This window comes from Arabidopsis thaliana, assembly GCF_000001735.4.
Source record: "Arabidopsis thaliana chromosome 1 sequence".
Classification (NCBI taxonomy): Eukaryota; Viridiplantae; Streptophyta; class Magnoliopsida; order Brassicales; family Brassicaceae; genus Arabidopsis; species Arabidopsis thaliana.
The window spans coordinates 16,939,122-16,953,828 of record NC_003070.9 but is presented as its reverse complement, the minus strand read 5'-3'; the positions used below and the strand labels follow the sequence as shown (position 1 = coordinate 16,953,828).

Here is a 14,707-nt window from a genome sequence, read left to right as displayed (position 1 = left end):
TTTAATGTGATATGCGGTATATTATTGTGTTCCATCCATATTCGTATATTCATAAGGTACACGATATGTGGATTATTATTATATACTAATTATAAATAAAGGTTTGTTACTTACTTATTAGAAAGGTCCAAATCTTAAATGGTAATGTAGCATAATTGGAAAACTATAACCAGAAAAAAGAAAGGAGCTAATACATGAAAACAAAGGTTCTTAATGGTTCAAAAAAAAAGACAACATTAAAATCGAACTTCACATATTTGGACAAGTTTTGTGTGCTGCACTTTTGCATCGACAGCACCTTGCATTCATTGCTCGCACTCGGGGCTGAGCCCAGTAAGCTCCATCGATTTGTACCTATCCTCCGTCCTCTCCATAAGGCTCCACCCATAAAGGTGCCATGTAGCATTCTTCAACGAAATTCTCATATGCTATTCCTTTGTACAATACAGCAGTCAAAGCATGGGGATTGTTTGCTTGAAGACATTTATTGAAGAAATGATAATAGATCGAGTGTGGCATTGACCACCACATGAAATTCCGAGATCTGTCAAGTCGGACACAACGTAGGGTTTTCTCTGAATACACAGCCTCCTTAAATACCGGACCTGCTTTAATCAAATTTTTCAATGCATCCACGCCATCCTCAGCCAGGTAGTTAACAATTTTAGCAAGCAATGGAGGGGGAATGTGAAATTCTTGAATGGTGGTTTCCTGGCCAAAAAATAATAACTTAATAAGACAATATAAATAAAAGTATAAAGTAGGAGAGTTTATGATTTTTGTAATGTTTGTAAAACCATTTTTACACTACAGCCGGCGGATGGTTCACTCCTGCGTCTCTGTCTTCTCATAATTGATATGCTCGCAAGAAATCAAATAAGAAATAATTTATAAACTGGGGAGAAATCGTGGATACTTATTTAAAAAAGATTATGGTTTATATTCTCCTATTCTTCTACTTCCTTTAATTTCGCACCACAAACTGAAATTTCAAATGCAGAATATTCCCTATCTTAACCATTACGCAAGTTTTACGGAGATAAGTTTTCATTTGGAGCGACCCTGTAAAAGTAAATATTCCTAATTTAGGTAACTAAAAAAAAAATAAAAAATGTGGGTATGTATATCATGTGGTAGTTATATCTCTATTAGCTTGAAAGAACAATCTAAATTTATTTCCCTCCATAACATTGATAAACTTCGTTATTACGGGAATATTCCCACCTTCCCAACTACAACATTTAATAAACCGGAAAAATATAAAAATAAATATAACCATAGTAATCTCTAGTTAAGAAAACCTCCCACGATTCGTTTAAGTTTCTTTCATACCCATTCAATCAGTTTCAACTTCAAAACATAGAAATAAAAAGGAGTTAACGAAGGTCGACATGAGTGAACCATCATCTGTTTCAGGTGTCAAAAAGGTAGGGCAGCGTATCATAAGCTAAATTCTTATACGTTTTACATCCAACATAAACAAAAAACCAATTGTTTCCAATTTTTTTTTTTTAACGCAGGTTGCTATTATGCCTGAAATTCACATACCGGCACCAGTACTTGCTAAAATTGTTAGCTACGTTGCTGAAGAAGGCGTGGATGCTTTGAAACCCTTTGTGAAAGCTGGACCACTATTTAAATCGGCTGTGTATTCAAAGGAAACTCTAAGTTGTGTCCGCCTTGACAAATCTCGTTATTACATGTGGTGGTCCATGACGCACTCCATCTATTATCATTTCTTCACAAAATGTCTTGAAGCCAAAAATCCACATGCTTTGAATGCTCTATTTTACAAACCAATAGCATATGAGAATTTTGCAGCAGAATGCCATAGAGCTACCGTATGGGCGGAGCATTACGGAGAGTATGAAGCATAGAAATCAATATGTTCATAATGTTATTTCCATTGTTATCTTGTCAAGTACATTGCTATACTTGATTTATCTTTTATCTTTTCAAGTTTAATCCTAAGTAAATTCATTCATTCATCCAACTAATTTTATTGGTTGACATGAATGTGCTGAGCAAGTTTTAATAAGTTAAATCCCCCAGAAAATAATCTCAAATGCTAACTCTTCTGGGTCATATAACTCAGATCAAGAATGTATATTACATCCAAAAGGACGGTTATCGGTGGATAAGTTATTTTGGACAGAAAAAGATTATGAACACATATAAATTGATGATATCCGCAACCTGCTTCAAGATGAATTTCCGAGGTCAAGCCGTATTTCTGCTTATTACAAGACACATTAAATCCCCATACCGTATTTCAAATTCTATTTTACTTTATTAAACTTTAATAGAACCAACGTTTTTTAATTAAAAGTTACAACGTTTAATTCCTTCGACGAATCATCACGTCGTTATTACAGTTTACATCGTTTCAGTTTCTATAAATTCAACTTCTACTCACGATTTCATCAAGACAACCACATCACAAACGAAAAACAAAACTAAAGCTTACCATATTTCTCAGTTTTCGTTACTCTTTAATTCTCCTGTTCACGATGGTTCAACATCACAATCTTTACGAGTTGTCTCCGATGGTTACTGGCTGGACCATCTGTGTCATTGTTTTGAGAATTTACAAAAAATTTCTCAACACGAACGCTTTCGAACTACGTCTTGTCTTGGCCGATGAATGGGTAAACAATTTTCTTCAATTTATTTTGCAATTTGCGGAATTTTTATTAACCCATGTATCCCTCACCCATAAATTGTTGTTTGTAACAGGGCACCCAAATAGAAGCAACCATCGGACCTCATTTCTCTGCCTTCTACTTTGACAGGATCCAAGAGAATCAATGGAAAAAGATAAGTACGTTTCTCGTTCGACCTAACTGCGAACCAATAAGAACAACTCCTCATGAGTTTCGCATTCTATTCATGGATCACACAATTATCACTTCTTCCACACCTTTAGCAACCGGTTTACTCAACAAGTTCACTCCATTTGACTACATTGTGGATGATGTTGTTGGCAAACATACCTTGGTTGGTAAGTAATGGCATATTCATAAATTCCATTCACTTTTTTCAAAAAATTTATTTTTTTAAACACATATCTCCGACATATTTTTTATAGATGTTATTGGTGCACTTGTGAATGTTGGGATTCTCACTAATACCGCAAGTAACGGGAAAGATACGGCTGGATTTAAACTGCCGTTCATGATCATGGATAAAAAGTACTTTTCTTCAACATCCATTTTCAGTTTTTTTCCAAACATATCATGTTTATACATTTTTGTAGTAAGGTTAGTGTATAATCTCATATACTTACTGATTTTCAGCAAAGATACATTGGAATGCGAGGCGAATGGACAAATTGCAGTGGATTTGGAGAAAAGATTTCGAGCATTTTGCAAGAACAATGTTGTTATTGCACTTGCTTGGTGGAAGGTGGTTAGATATTATCCAGGTTGTAACTGGTTTAAGATTGTTAGCCATGCGCCAATATCAACCATGTATCCCGAACCTGATGTTGAGGAAATTGAAGAAATCAAGATGGTTGTCGACTAATGGAAGATGCTTAGAACTATCAAAGTGTTTATTGCTTACAATTGTTATCTCATCTTCTTTTCTTTTTTTTCACATCTTATGTTTACCTCCAACAATGTTTTAATATTTTTATAAATGTTATTATATATTAATAAAAAGTTTTTGACTTATTCAAATTTTGTCCATTTTATTTATTGCAACAAAAACTTAGATTAAGCAGAAGATTATTAATCAAGTGTCTGAATTAAGTTCACCTATGGAACATTGTTGAACTGTTTTAAAACTGTAGAATTACCCACATACATGATTACAACTGTTTGTAAAACGTCAAACCATAATAACTTTCTCAAACTGTTTAAACATCTGTTTCTGCTGTTTTGTTGTTATGTTAATTCTTGTTTACATTTTATCTACATTTCTATATAAGTGAAGTCTTTTCATTTTAACAATTGTTTTTGGTCTTTAATGACATCGGTCTATGAATGTAAAACCTAATCTCTTCTCATATTTACGAAAAACTTTAGAAAAAAAAAAAAAAATACCTAAATCCCCATAAATAAGATTCAGCTAAATTGGCTGTAACAAATCACTGTAGCACGTCTATATAATATATTGTAAACCATGCGTATATATATTCATGGACGTGAGAATATGGACATATCTACTTTACTATCACGTATAATTTTTTGGAATATTTGTAGGATCCACTAATTATATTCAGTAAACCATCGCTCCACCAAACCACTCCCTATTCATTTATCCAGAGAATTAGGGTTCCCATTTCATCACGATCTCAAATCTGTTTCCCTTCAGCCTAGTTCGGCCCTCTTTAATTATCAGTGATTCTTCAAATTCCTTAGATCATTATTTGTTCACTTTCAGTATTATACTAATTTGATAATCCAAAATGCCAAAAATCGTCTGCGAGAAAGGAAAATGTATCCACCCTCGACCAATGTCCCCTACTAGACATTACTGGCGACCCCCAAGCGCCCTTGCCCCTGTTAGGGGAAATCAATTTGCCGTGCAGCCTCTTCGTCAACCTTTGGTTCATTTTAACCTACAGGTAATGTTTACTCAAAACAAATTTCAATCGAATTGAGGCTGAAATTGATCCAAAAAATGAGAATTTTTGTTTTGAACTAGTATATAGCCTCAAAAATTTGGTGTTAACGTTGGTACGCATTTTCTTTCAGCCTCCTCCGTTCCCTGATTTCCACATGCCTGATCATGTAGCAGCTAAAATAGTCAGCTTAGTTTCTGAGGACGGTGTAGATATGTTAAAGGCTTGGATTTAATCAGGTCCAGATGGAAAAGCCGCTGTTTTTTCAAGTGAAACACTTTATTCTGTTCGAATAGATAAGTCTCCTTTTTTTATTCATATGGCTGAAGAATCGTCTAGTTTTCACATGTTTTACACCAAATGCCTCAACGCCAAAAATCCGTACGCCCTATATCTTCATAGTTTAGTTCTGGCATTTCATACGTTTGAGCTCCAGGAGTCAATTGCTATATTGGATGGCATAAAGGACGTTTTCCCACATGCTGGTCTACTTTACATCATGCTCTATAGTTGCGCTGGATCAATTCCGTGGGAATTTTATATTCAGTACAAGTGAAGGTACTACAAATTTAGTGAAGTCGACTTATTTGCAGATAGATTAATGTTCCATATCAACGAGGTTGGCCCACGTCGCCAAGGGACATACAAAAAATCCTGGGAGTTCGAGGATTATGGTGAGTGTTGGTCTGACCATCAGAACCTGAATGAGTACGAGGGACAGTGGTGTAACACATGTATTTACTATTACCTGTCCCAGGAAATTGCACACATTTCATAAGTAATACTATCAGAAGTACCAATTTTATTTATGTTCATCTTATCGTTCTTCTCGATTGCAGAAAACATATTTGAAACTAAGTTTTTATTCTTTATTTTATGTTTTAATTTATTTTGCATATTTCGCCAACTTTATTTATATATTGTTCGAGTCTTCAACTATAAGGTGTCACAATTATTATACAAATGATTTGAGTTGTTTCAGAACTATGACTTACATTTTTGTATATGAAATTGCTTTAATGGAATTCAAGTGGTATCTTTTATATTTAGAGTTAATATATAACTGAACCCGTACTCCCCTCTAAGCTTCATCCCTCACGTTTGTGACCTATTCAGAGAAACTTCAAATTAATTACTCTGTTTTTATTACTCATTTCTAAACCGTTTTGATCAGTACTAAAACTTCTCTCTCCATCACATTTTACTCTTTCGTTATTCGCAACAAATAGACAAAATGAGTACATCATCCAAATGTCTACACTCTATCACACAATCTAGCGACACACAGGTTAAATTTTTCATTTTTAAGAAAAATATAGTTTACATTCATTCCACAAAGTATATGTAACTTCTATAACCTTTCGTCTTCGTTGTCAACAGAGGAAGATTGCAAGATTATACATTCCGGAACCAATTCTCGCACTAATTGTTAGCCACGTTTCAGAAGAAGGAATTGAGGCTCTGAAAAACTGGATTAAATCTGGTCATGAAGGGAAATCTGCAGCTTTCTCTGTCGAGACACTATCCCGAGTTCGTTTAGATAAAAGCCCTGACTTCATCAACATGTCTTCGCCCGACTCTGTTCACTTCTCATTCTACTCCAAATGTCTTGCAAAACGAAACCCTTACGCTATGTATCTCCAGAGCTTGAGGCTAGGGTTCTGTTCTCTCGACCTGAAAGGCGCCATTTCATTATTGAATGATTGTAAAGATGTCATTCCTATAGCCAAACTTCTTTACATTGCTCTAAACCGCTGCGCAGGTAATGAAGTATTAGACGAGTTTAATACTTTCAAACGAGAGAACAAGTGTTTTACAGATGTAGATATCATGGCCAAGACACTAATTGACCACATTTCTGATTTGGAACCAAAACGATTCGGATCTTACGCTGAGCTCTTTCATTATGAGGATTATCCAGACTGTTGGCTCATCCATGAATTTTACAACAAATATAATGGTGAGAGATGTTCACATTGCGTCTACTTCTTCCTCTTCAGAGACATCCTTTTGCTTTCCTAGTTTATTTAAAAACATCAGTTACCCACTTTCAGAATATAACTATCTCTTATGTTTCCCTCTTTTATCTAGTTTATTAATGTAATCTTATTATGAAGTTGTATTTCTCTCTTGTATTTAACGTTTAAACTAGTGAACATCTTTCTCGTTTATCATTGACTTATAGGGACTCTTTCGTTTTTGGAGCATGCATAGCAATTTTTTCCGACAATACTAATTCCAAAAATACTAAAGATTGGTTATATCTGATTGGTCTGGGGTGTGTGGATAGACATATAAATATTTATTTCCTATCTACATGTAAATATTCAGAGACATCCATTTCATTACCAAATTTTTTAAAGTTTTTTAATATTAAAAAATAAGCTATATAATATGAAATTACATGTATTAGTCGATATCCTCTATTCTATATTATCCGATTCAATAAATGTCCACATTTTTTATTCAGAATCAACAAACTTCTAACCTTACATGCACTTTGTACATTACAATGTTTTTTAGCAGAAATTTGGCATTTGCATAAGTTTTAAAAAAATATATAATGGGAAAAGATGTTTGTTTACATGCCTGATAGGTTCTAAATCCATTTTTAAAATCTGACATGATCTGAAAATAATTTGCTCACAATTACCAATTTTTCAACATATAACTGATTGGGGTATCTTACAATATTTAAACATGTAAATCGAACTAATCTTACAAATAGATCTATTTAAATCAAACGATTGGATATGATCTGATGGTCAACTATACTTGTATAGAAAAAAGAAATATTTGATTTTCATGTACTTGTCCCTTTTCTCAGACATTCTTGCGTGTCCCTGGTGTAACATAAGCAGTATAAATGAAAAACTTAATTAGCATCCAATACTCAATAAATATTTATATGTTTTACACCTACGAATTACATTACAAAAGAAAAACAATTAATATCCTAAATTGCAATCTCAAAGTCATCCACCGTAAGAACTTGTTCAAATTGGATTTGTACAACTTGTCCTGTTATGACCAGTGCCTTTGCACCTCGAGCACCGGTTCTGCTCCGTCCTTCCTGTCTTAGGTTTCTACATTTACCATGTACAAACCACATTATGCATTAGGTTTTAACAATCAAATAGAAAGTACTACTTTAGCAAAAAAAAATCCGTACCTTGTATTCTCCTGTTGATGGAATTCTGGCTACCTTTGGCCTCCCTGATGGTCTCCTTGTATATGGTGGCAACATCGATCGGTGTTCAAGCTCTTCTAGTATTTTTTCGTCTCTTCCAATAGCTTCAGGGAATACTGCTCCCGGGTAACTCGAAACCCATGCGTGAGGCTTGAAGCAGTCATCAACTAAAGCCTTGTAGGAAATTTTAAAACTATTCGCAGCCACCAAAGCATGACTGCAAGGGATCTTGAGTTTATCATACCTCTTGCAAGTACATTGCTTCTTCTCAAGATCAACAACATTTCTTCCACCTAACATTCCATTTATCTCGTAGCTCCAGTTGGTGATCCTCCCAACCTTGCTCCCATTAGTTGTTAACATGGTTTTTGTTATTTGCTTGTCAACTTCCGGAGGAACGGGACCTTTATGTTTGAGAGACTTCTTCCGACGCGCATTAAACCATCTAGTTAACATAGACCTGATAAATCTTATCAACTCCACAATATGTGACGATCGACCTTTGTTTAATGCCTTGTTTAAGGTCTCCGCTATATTGCTAGTCATCAGATTGAAACGTTGTCCCCTGAAATAATGCCTTGTCCAATTAGCCATCCCTATATCATGTAGATACTTACCGCAATTCTGGTTCGTGGTTTCAATCTGACCATAAAACTCTTTAAACTTTGTACCGGTAAACGCATATCCTGCATTTTTTACTAACTGCGTCAAAGCTTTGTTCTTGTACTTAGTCTGGATATTCCTACAAAGGTGAATAATACAAGCCCCATGATTTGCTTGCGGAAAAACTCTCTTAACAGCAACAAGGATTGACGAGTGTCTATCTGATAATATAGTCAGAGTTTTGCTGTCTGCAATGATACGCTCCAACTTCGTAAAGAACCAAGTCCAAGACTCGTCATTCTCACTGTCCACAACAGCAAATCCAAGTGGATAGACTTGGAAGTTTGCATCCTGACCACTCGATGTTAGTAAAACCCCTTTGTACTTTCCTTTCAAATGTGTTCCATCAACAACCAATATCCTTCTCAGATGCCTAAATCCTGCTATCGAGGCACCAAAAGCTAAAAACATATACAAAAACCTCTCTTTGCTCTCATCTTCAACATCTCTTTCGGTTTCTATATGTGTTATTGTTCCAGGATTAGTTAGCTTCAGTAGATGCAAATATTCTGCCAGATAGCAGTATGATTCTTCGTCACTCCCGGCAACACTAGTTAAAGCTGATTCCCTAGCTCTCCAACACTTGCTGTATGACACTGAGACTCTCAAATCTTCTAGAACTAGTTGTTGTAGATCCATCGGGACAGGACCGGACGTAGGATCACTGTACTTAGCCTTAAAGACGGATGCAATAACTTTAGATGTTGCCTTCTGCATGAACTGTCCTCTAGTATCTAACGAACATGTGTGATCCAGACTTGCTTTCTTAATTTCATAGTAGCCAGTACCTTTCATGAGTGTCGCCAAAATTCTCCAATCACATTTCTCATCTGAACAACTAAGAACAAAATAATTCCACTTTGTTCTTGTTTGCTTGAAATGAAACATGTTCTTGATCGCATATATAGCCAAACCGATTTGGCAATCTTCTTTGCTTGCATACACTTTTCCCTTGTATATCCCTTTGCCATCATCCTCTATATCCAAATCCGGTATGTTCTCTACCTCATACTCGATGTCTTCAAACAATGGTGGGGTATCAAACTCCTCATCATCAATTTCCTCCAACTTCCTTGCATCACCTCTCAATCCGTGAGAGCTCCCAGCTTTACAACCAACCTTAGTTTTCGCAGCCCATTCCTTTTTAACCTTCTCTGCGTTTACACCTGAACCTCCACCACTCACAAACACAGCGTGGTCAAAGACACCACTACCTGTGCACTGAACAACTTTATCCTCACTGGTGCCTACCTTATCATTTAAACCCTCAAAACTCCCGTCTTTATTATTTTTTCCCTTGTACCTTGCATCTACTCCACCCTTAGACATCAACTCTTCAGCATTTGAGCCACCATAATCATCCGACAGAAAATTACCCCAGAACTCTTTATCATATCCGCCACAGGGCATAGTATCATCAGAAATATCTATCCCGTCTTCTGTTTCCTCTGTTTTGTTGTCCACAAATAAGTCATCCACGAATATGTCATCTTCATCATCAACAATTACTTCTTCGTTAGATTTCAGCCCACCACTTCTTGCTATTTTTTCTTCTGCATCGTGTAATGCATCCATGAATTCGTCATCTACAGGGGTCACCAGAACATTAGGAGATTTTGAAACACCAGAAGATATATCCCCAGAACCTGTGTCAGCATTTCTCGAACCACTTGTTGTATCATACAAACTGTCAACTTTCCGTTTTGAACTACTTCCTGGCGTTTCACAACTCAAATTTGCTGTATCAACCTTATCTTCAAACTTCACAAACAAGTTTAGACCCCTGTTTTCTCTAAGGGTCTTTAGATAGTATTGAAGTCCAATCTCGCTTGTAACCAGAACCGGTGGAGTCTTATCCTTTGTTGCAAACATGTTCTTATTCGGTACAGAGTAACTTAACAGAGGATTTAAACCCTTGACGCCAAACTCCTGCAGAATTGCTTCGTTCAACGCATCCAATGTTATCCTCTCATGAATTGGGACAACCCTTGAGAAAAGTTGGTTACATATCTCCAATTTCCACTCTCCAGTCGAAGAACAAAACCACTCTCCACATATAACCATGATATAGTCGTCCATCGATCCCTGTACATATAAACGATAAAATAAAAATTGGTTATATTCTGATTCCCGTAACAAATAGAAAGCACGAAATTGCGTTTTAATATCATGATATCAGTTTTCTACAATCGTACCTCCTTGGAAACGACAGTTGGCCAAAGTTCGATGATCGAAACCCAGAATCTTATGTGTTTCAATGGATCTCGTGTGTCAGTTTGAATTTAGTCGAAAAGCAAGGGAAGTTACAATGATTAATCACGGCCGTTTAATTAAATGAAATCCGACGATCGTCATAACGTGGAAACTGTTTTTTCTAAACCGACCATTTTAACCGTATATTTTAGACCAAAACCAAACGAAACCACAAACCGGTTTGTAGTAATATCTCTTACCAATTAGTGGGGGTAAATATGTCTTATTTCACTCCAAAAGCAAGGCAAAGTGCCTCTAGTTTTTAAAGTGTATAAAGTGAATTAAGTTTCTCCGAAAGTGCCTCTATGTGTAACATTCCTTCAAAAAATCTAAAACCAAGTTCAACTATATTTTCAAATTTTCTAAAACCTAATATAGGTGAGTATAAAAACGTTTGCAATATACATATAAAAGTCATATTTCCTATTATTTTAGACTATGTATGATTAATTTGCATTTGTTGGAGATAGAGGGTAAAATTGCAAAAATGAATGAGTTAGAGTTTTTTACACAAAACCTTTTATTTTAGTATATGAAATATCCGAATATTTCTTTTATTCCAGAAAATCGTAAGTTTTAGATGAATGTTTTTCTTACGTTTTGTTCGAATTTCAAATTCAGTTTTCGGATATAGAAAAGGTTTATCTTTGATTGAACAAACAAAGCAACAATAAGTGAATAAATGGTTCGAGCTTTCATGTAAATGTAATCATTTTCAGTCTTATCTAAAATTTGCTGTCCAACGAAGGAAAATATATTGCTGAACCGGTAATGTTTCTCTCCCAAATATCTCCGGTTCAACATGTAAACCAAACCTCTTACAATCGCTTCGGCTGGTGGCGTGTACCAGCATAAAAACCTTCTGCGTACGCTGAGTTCTTGTACATAATCTGCAATCAATTTACATAGAACCAAGATTAGTACAAACGGCTTAGTCTTACCCGATGCGAACCATGTATATCGAAATGTACTCACAGAGAGGTGGGTCAACTCTGAGGTAAGTCGTTTTCTTAGTGTTTCTGCCAAAGCCTCCACGCACTCTCCCTTAGCCTGTATATAAAACCGGTTCAGAGTTGATCTATAAATGTTACGAAATCGACTTTAGTTTCGGGATTGAGTTTACTACCTCGGACAATAATAGAGCCGAAGTTTTGTCCAAAATCTCCTGCACAAATTTCTCCGGGTTCTTGTAAGCTGATGGAGCTGAATTTTCAGCGACGCTCTTCACCTTACAAGCTGGCTTGCTCGTTTTGGCTGCACCGTTGAAGAAAACCGAGTTATATAAACCAATCCTTCACGGTTTAACAAGACTTGGAGCGCATGGTTAAGAAACTGATAAATCAGGCATACCTGAAGCCACAGGCTTGACCTCTGCTGACACACTTTTTGGAAGAGGAATTTGTGTAGAAGATGTTTGATTAGGAATCTCGGGAACAATAACTGAATTAGACGGAACACAAACAGCTAGATCTGGAGCCTGGTCTTTACCAACTACCGGGTTAGCCTGAAACAGCAAAAGGTTCAAAAGGTTAACCCTGAGGAAAGGAACTGTGGAACATGAGTTCTCAAGTTAAAGGTTTAGAGTATTTGCCTCAAGGTCAACGTATACGGGATCTCTCCCAATCGACTTCAGAAACTTGTCCAGACCCAATGTGTTCAGAGCTGGAAATGATAGGAACCAACCAAATTAGATATAAGCTAAAATCTGATGTTATGAACTATTTTGAACCATAAAAGAAAAGTCTGTAATGAAAGAACTTACAGACTGAGACATCGTTAGACAATGGGTGGAAGATGCAACGCGTTTGGTTCTTGAATTTTTGGTCTAACAAGAGAGACACGTCTCTTTAACATGGAAAGTTTTAATAAAGAATGTCAGTCAATGGAAATAATTAGGAACTTGGAAGGGAAAACACCATATGAACCAATACCGTAAGGCAAACAATACCTTGCTGATTCATTTACAACTGCAAACGGGGTAACACATCCGAGGGATACCTTTAACGAAAAAAGAGAGTAGCACGAGTGTCAAAAATTGTAAACATGAATGACAATAAGTTCAATATATTCGTGTGGATTTGTTGTAAACTGCGATAAGCAAAACAAACATATCACCATGCATAAATAGATCATTTAAAGCAATTTGGTTTGGAGAAACTTTTCTTATCAATTGTCAAAAAAACTATCGCTACCATGGTTCCCATGTTACAGCACAATCATTTAATAAAACTCTTTCCAGATATATATAACAAAACACAGTAGCAGAGGAAAAGACTATGAAAAATACCTGCAAAAGCTCACCAAGTGCTTCTTCTGGAGCCATTCTAATCCCTCCTTTTCCAAGACCAAGTCTCTGAGATAAAACTGTTTAAATTAGAAGTCACAGGGAACACACATTAACATCCAAAAAAAAAAACATTCAAACTTCACAAAGCCCAGAGACTTCTTCTATGCCAATATCCACAAACGAAAAAAGGAGAAAACATATGTTACCTTTCATGTCAACTTTCGTATCCACCATCGCTGAAACAATATAATACCGATGTTTCTTGTCCTGCAAAAACAAAATAGAGGCATATGCACCATTAACAATCAACTAATACTCTAACTTGATAATGCCTTTAATGGTGTACCGCTTTGAAAGACTACCTTCAAGAAGAGATTCTTACTCAGTGCACCCTTACTACTGCTAACATACTTGGCCTGAAGATTTAAATACACAAAACAAAGCCTTATAAATCCATCTTTAAACATCATACACTTAAGTTTTAAAAATCTAAAACATTTTAAGGTATATTCACCTGTTCTTCGACGGTTAGTACAGGCGGATGTTCATACTTGGAATAATCAATCTCAAGTTCCTGAAAGATAGATACAAATCCTTAATCATCAATTCACATTGCCACATTTTTTTAACATTGACACTAACAAAACGTGTAACACCAAAATTCTTGACCTAAGGGTTAGAATCTAAAAGTAGACATTGAAAAACTTCTGAGTTCAAGACGACTATACACATAACTTGGAATCCATAGATACACATCCAAATCCATTAATACACATAACTTCTTCAAATAGAATCAAGCATAAAACGAAGTAACATTTTCCGTTCTCTGCTAATGATTTATCTAATCTTATCTGACAAATTCCAACAAAAGCAATGCGAAATGAAAATGATGTAATTGAGTTTAAAGGTGAAAATGGAAACCTGAAGTCGATCAAGCAACTGATCTTTGGTGAAACCCATTGAATCGAAAAAATCAAAAATCAGAGAATTTGGACTGAGAAAGGAGCAAGGAACTGCAGATTTTGTTGAGAAGACGAAAGTTTAGGTTTTGCAGATTTTGCAGTACTGGATTGAAAAACATTAAACCTTCTTAGTAAACTAGAGGATTACACATTGGGCTTTTCAATCCACGACCATACTTAACTTGCAAATGCCTAAAAGGCCCAACATATAACCACAGGTCATAAGAAAATACAAATTTTTAATTTAAAATTAAACTGTTTTAAGTTGTCATAAATGGTGCACCACAAATAAAAAAAAGTCATCATAAATTTGGGCTACGAAAAATATCTTTACAAGAAGGATTGATTGTAGATATTTGAAACTGATTGTGTAGAGTTTAGTCTCGGTGGCGTATTCGCCTGATGATTGACCAGCTTTCTCCAACCTATTAGACGAGTTTGAATGTTCCGAGCTTTAATTTCTTATTTTAAAAATTTTTTTTTTTATAAATATTAGGAGGTTCTGGACCGAATCCCGTAATCTCTCAGACCCGAAACCACAGCATGTAATATTAGTTTCGTCCCAAACGTCACTCGAATCGGCGACCTCTAAGGTTCGTCTAGGGTCTTTACCAATTGAGCTAACGACGCTTGGTTCGATTTCTTATTTTTACCGTTTATGTAATTCTAAAGCATATTGTTTAACCTGTTTTTCTCGTTTATTGTTGTCTGATGTTATTTTTGTAAACTCTTCTCCTCTAAATTGGGCAGCCGATCATAGAGTTATATTTTAATATATGTGTGGT

General features: G+C 35.7%; 1 protein-coding gene and 5 pseudogenes across 7 annotated transcripts; 3 read left to right on the top strand and 3 right to left on the bottom strand.

Moving 5' to 3' along the window:
* Window positions 1–354: 354 nt before the first annotated feature.
* On the bottom strand, window positions 355–1,021 carry AT1G44875 (annotated as a pseudogene; the record flags this gene model as incomplete). The annotated part of the gene is made up of 2 exons: window positions 355–711; window positions 977–1,021.
* Window positions 1,022–1,391: 370 nt separating this feature from the next.
* Window positions 1,392–1,877, top strand: AT1G44870 (annotated as a pseudogene; the record flags this gene model as incomplete). The annotated part of the gene is made up of 2 exons: window positions 1,392–1,427; window positions 1,521–1,877.
* Window positions 1,878–2,510: 633 nt separating this feature from the next.
* Window positions 2,511–3,525, top strand: AT1G44860 (annotated as a pseudogene; the record flags this gene model as incomplete). Its single annotated transcript has 4 exons — window positions 2,511–2,648; window positions 2,737–3,001; window positions 3,089–3,191; window positions 3,297–3,525.
* An 886-nt stretch (window positions 3,526–4,411) lies between these two features.
* Window positions 4,412–6,589, top strand: AT1G44850 (annotated as a pseudogene; the record flags this gene model as incomplete). The annotated part of the gene is made up of 2 exons: window positions 4,412–4,570; window positions 5,948–6,589.
* Window positions 6,590–7,718: 1,129 nt separating this feature from the next.
* Window positions 7,719–10,499, bottom strand: AT1G44840 (annotated as a pseudogene; the record flags this gene model as incomplete). Its single annotated transcript has 1 exon — window positions 7,719–10,499.
* A 771-nt stretch (window positions 10,500–11,270) lies between these two features.
* Window positions 11,271–14,137, bottom strand: AT1G44835 (YbaK/aminoacyl-tRNA synthetase-associated domain-containing protein). Of its 2 annotated transcripts, none has more exons than NM_103565.6 (12): window positions 13,882–14,137; window positions 13,475–13,534; window positions 13,323–13,376; window positions 13,167–13,227; window positions 12,961–13,037; window positions 12,622–12,671; window positions 12,436–12,518; window positions 12,265–12,335; window positions 12,024–12,177; window positions 11,800–11,927; window positions 11,649–11,723; window positions 11,271–11,563 (listed from the first exon to the last, which is right to left on the bottom strand). In NM_103565.6, the coding sequence occupies exons 1-12, from the start codon at window positions 13,918–13,920 to the stop codon at window positions 11,492–11,494; spliced, it is 924 nt and encodes a 307-aa protein (NP_175105.2). In that variant the 5' UTR covers window positions 13,921–14,137; the 3' UTR covers window positions 11,271–11,491. The 2 variants fall into 2 exon arrangements, with proteins under 2 accessions (NP_175105.2, NP_001031149.1); NM_001036072.2 differs by having other exon boundaries at window positions 11,306–11,563; window positions 11,797–11,927; window positions 13,882–14,028.
* Between the last annotated feature and the right edge of the window lie 570 nt (window positions 14,138–14,707).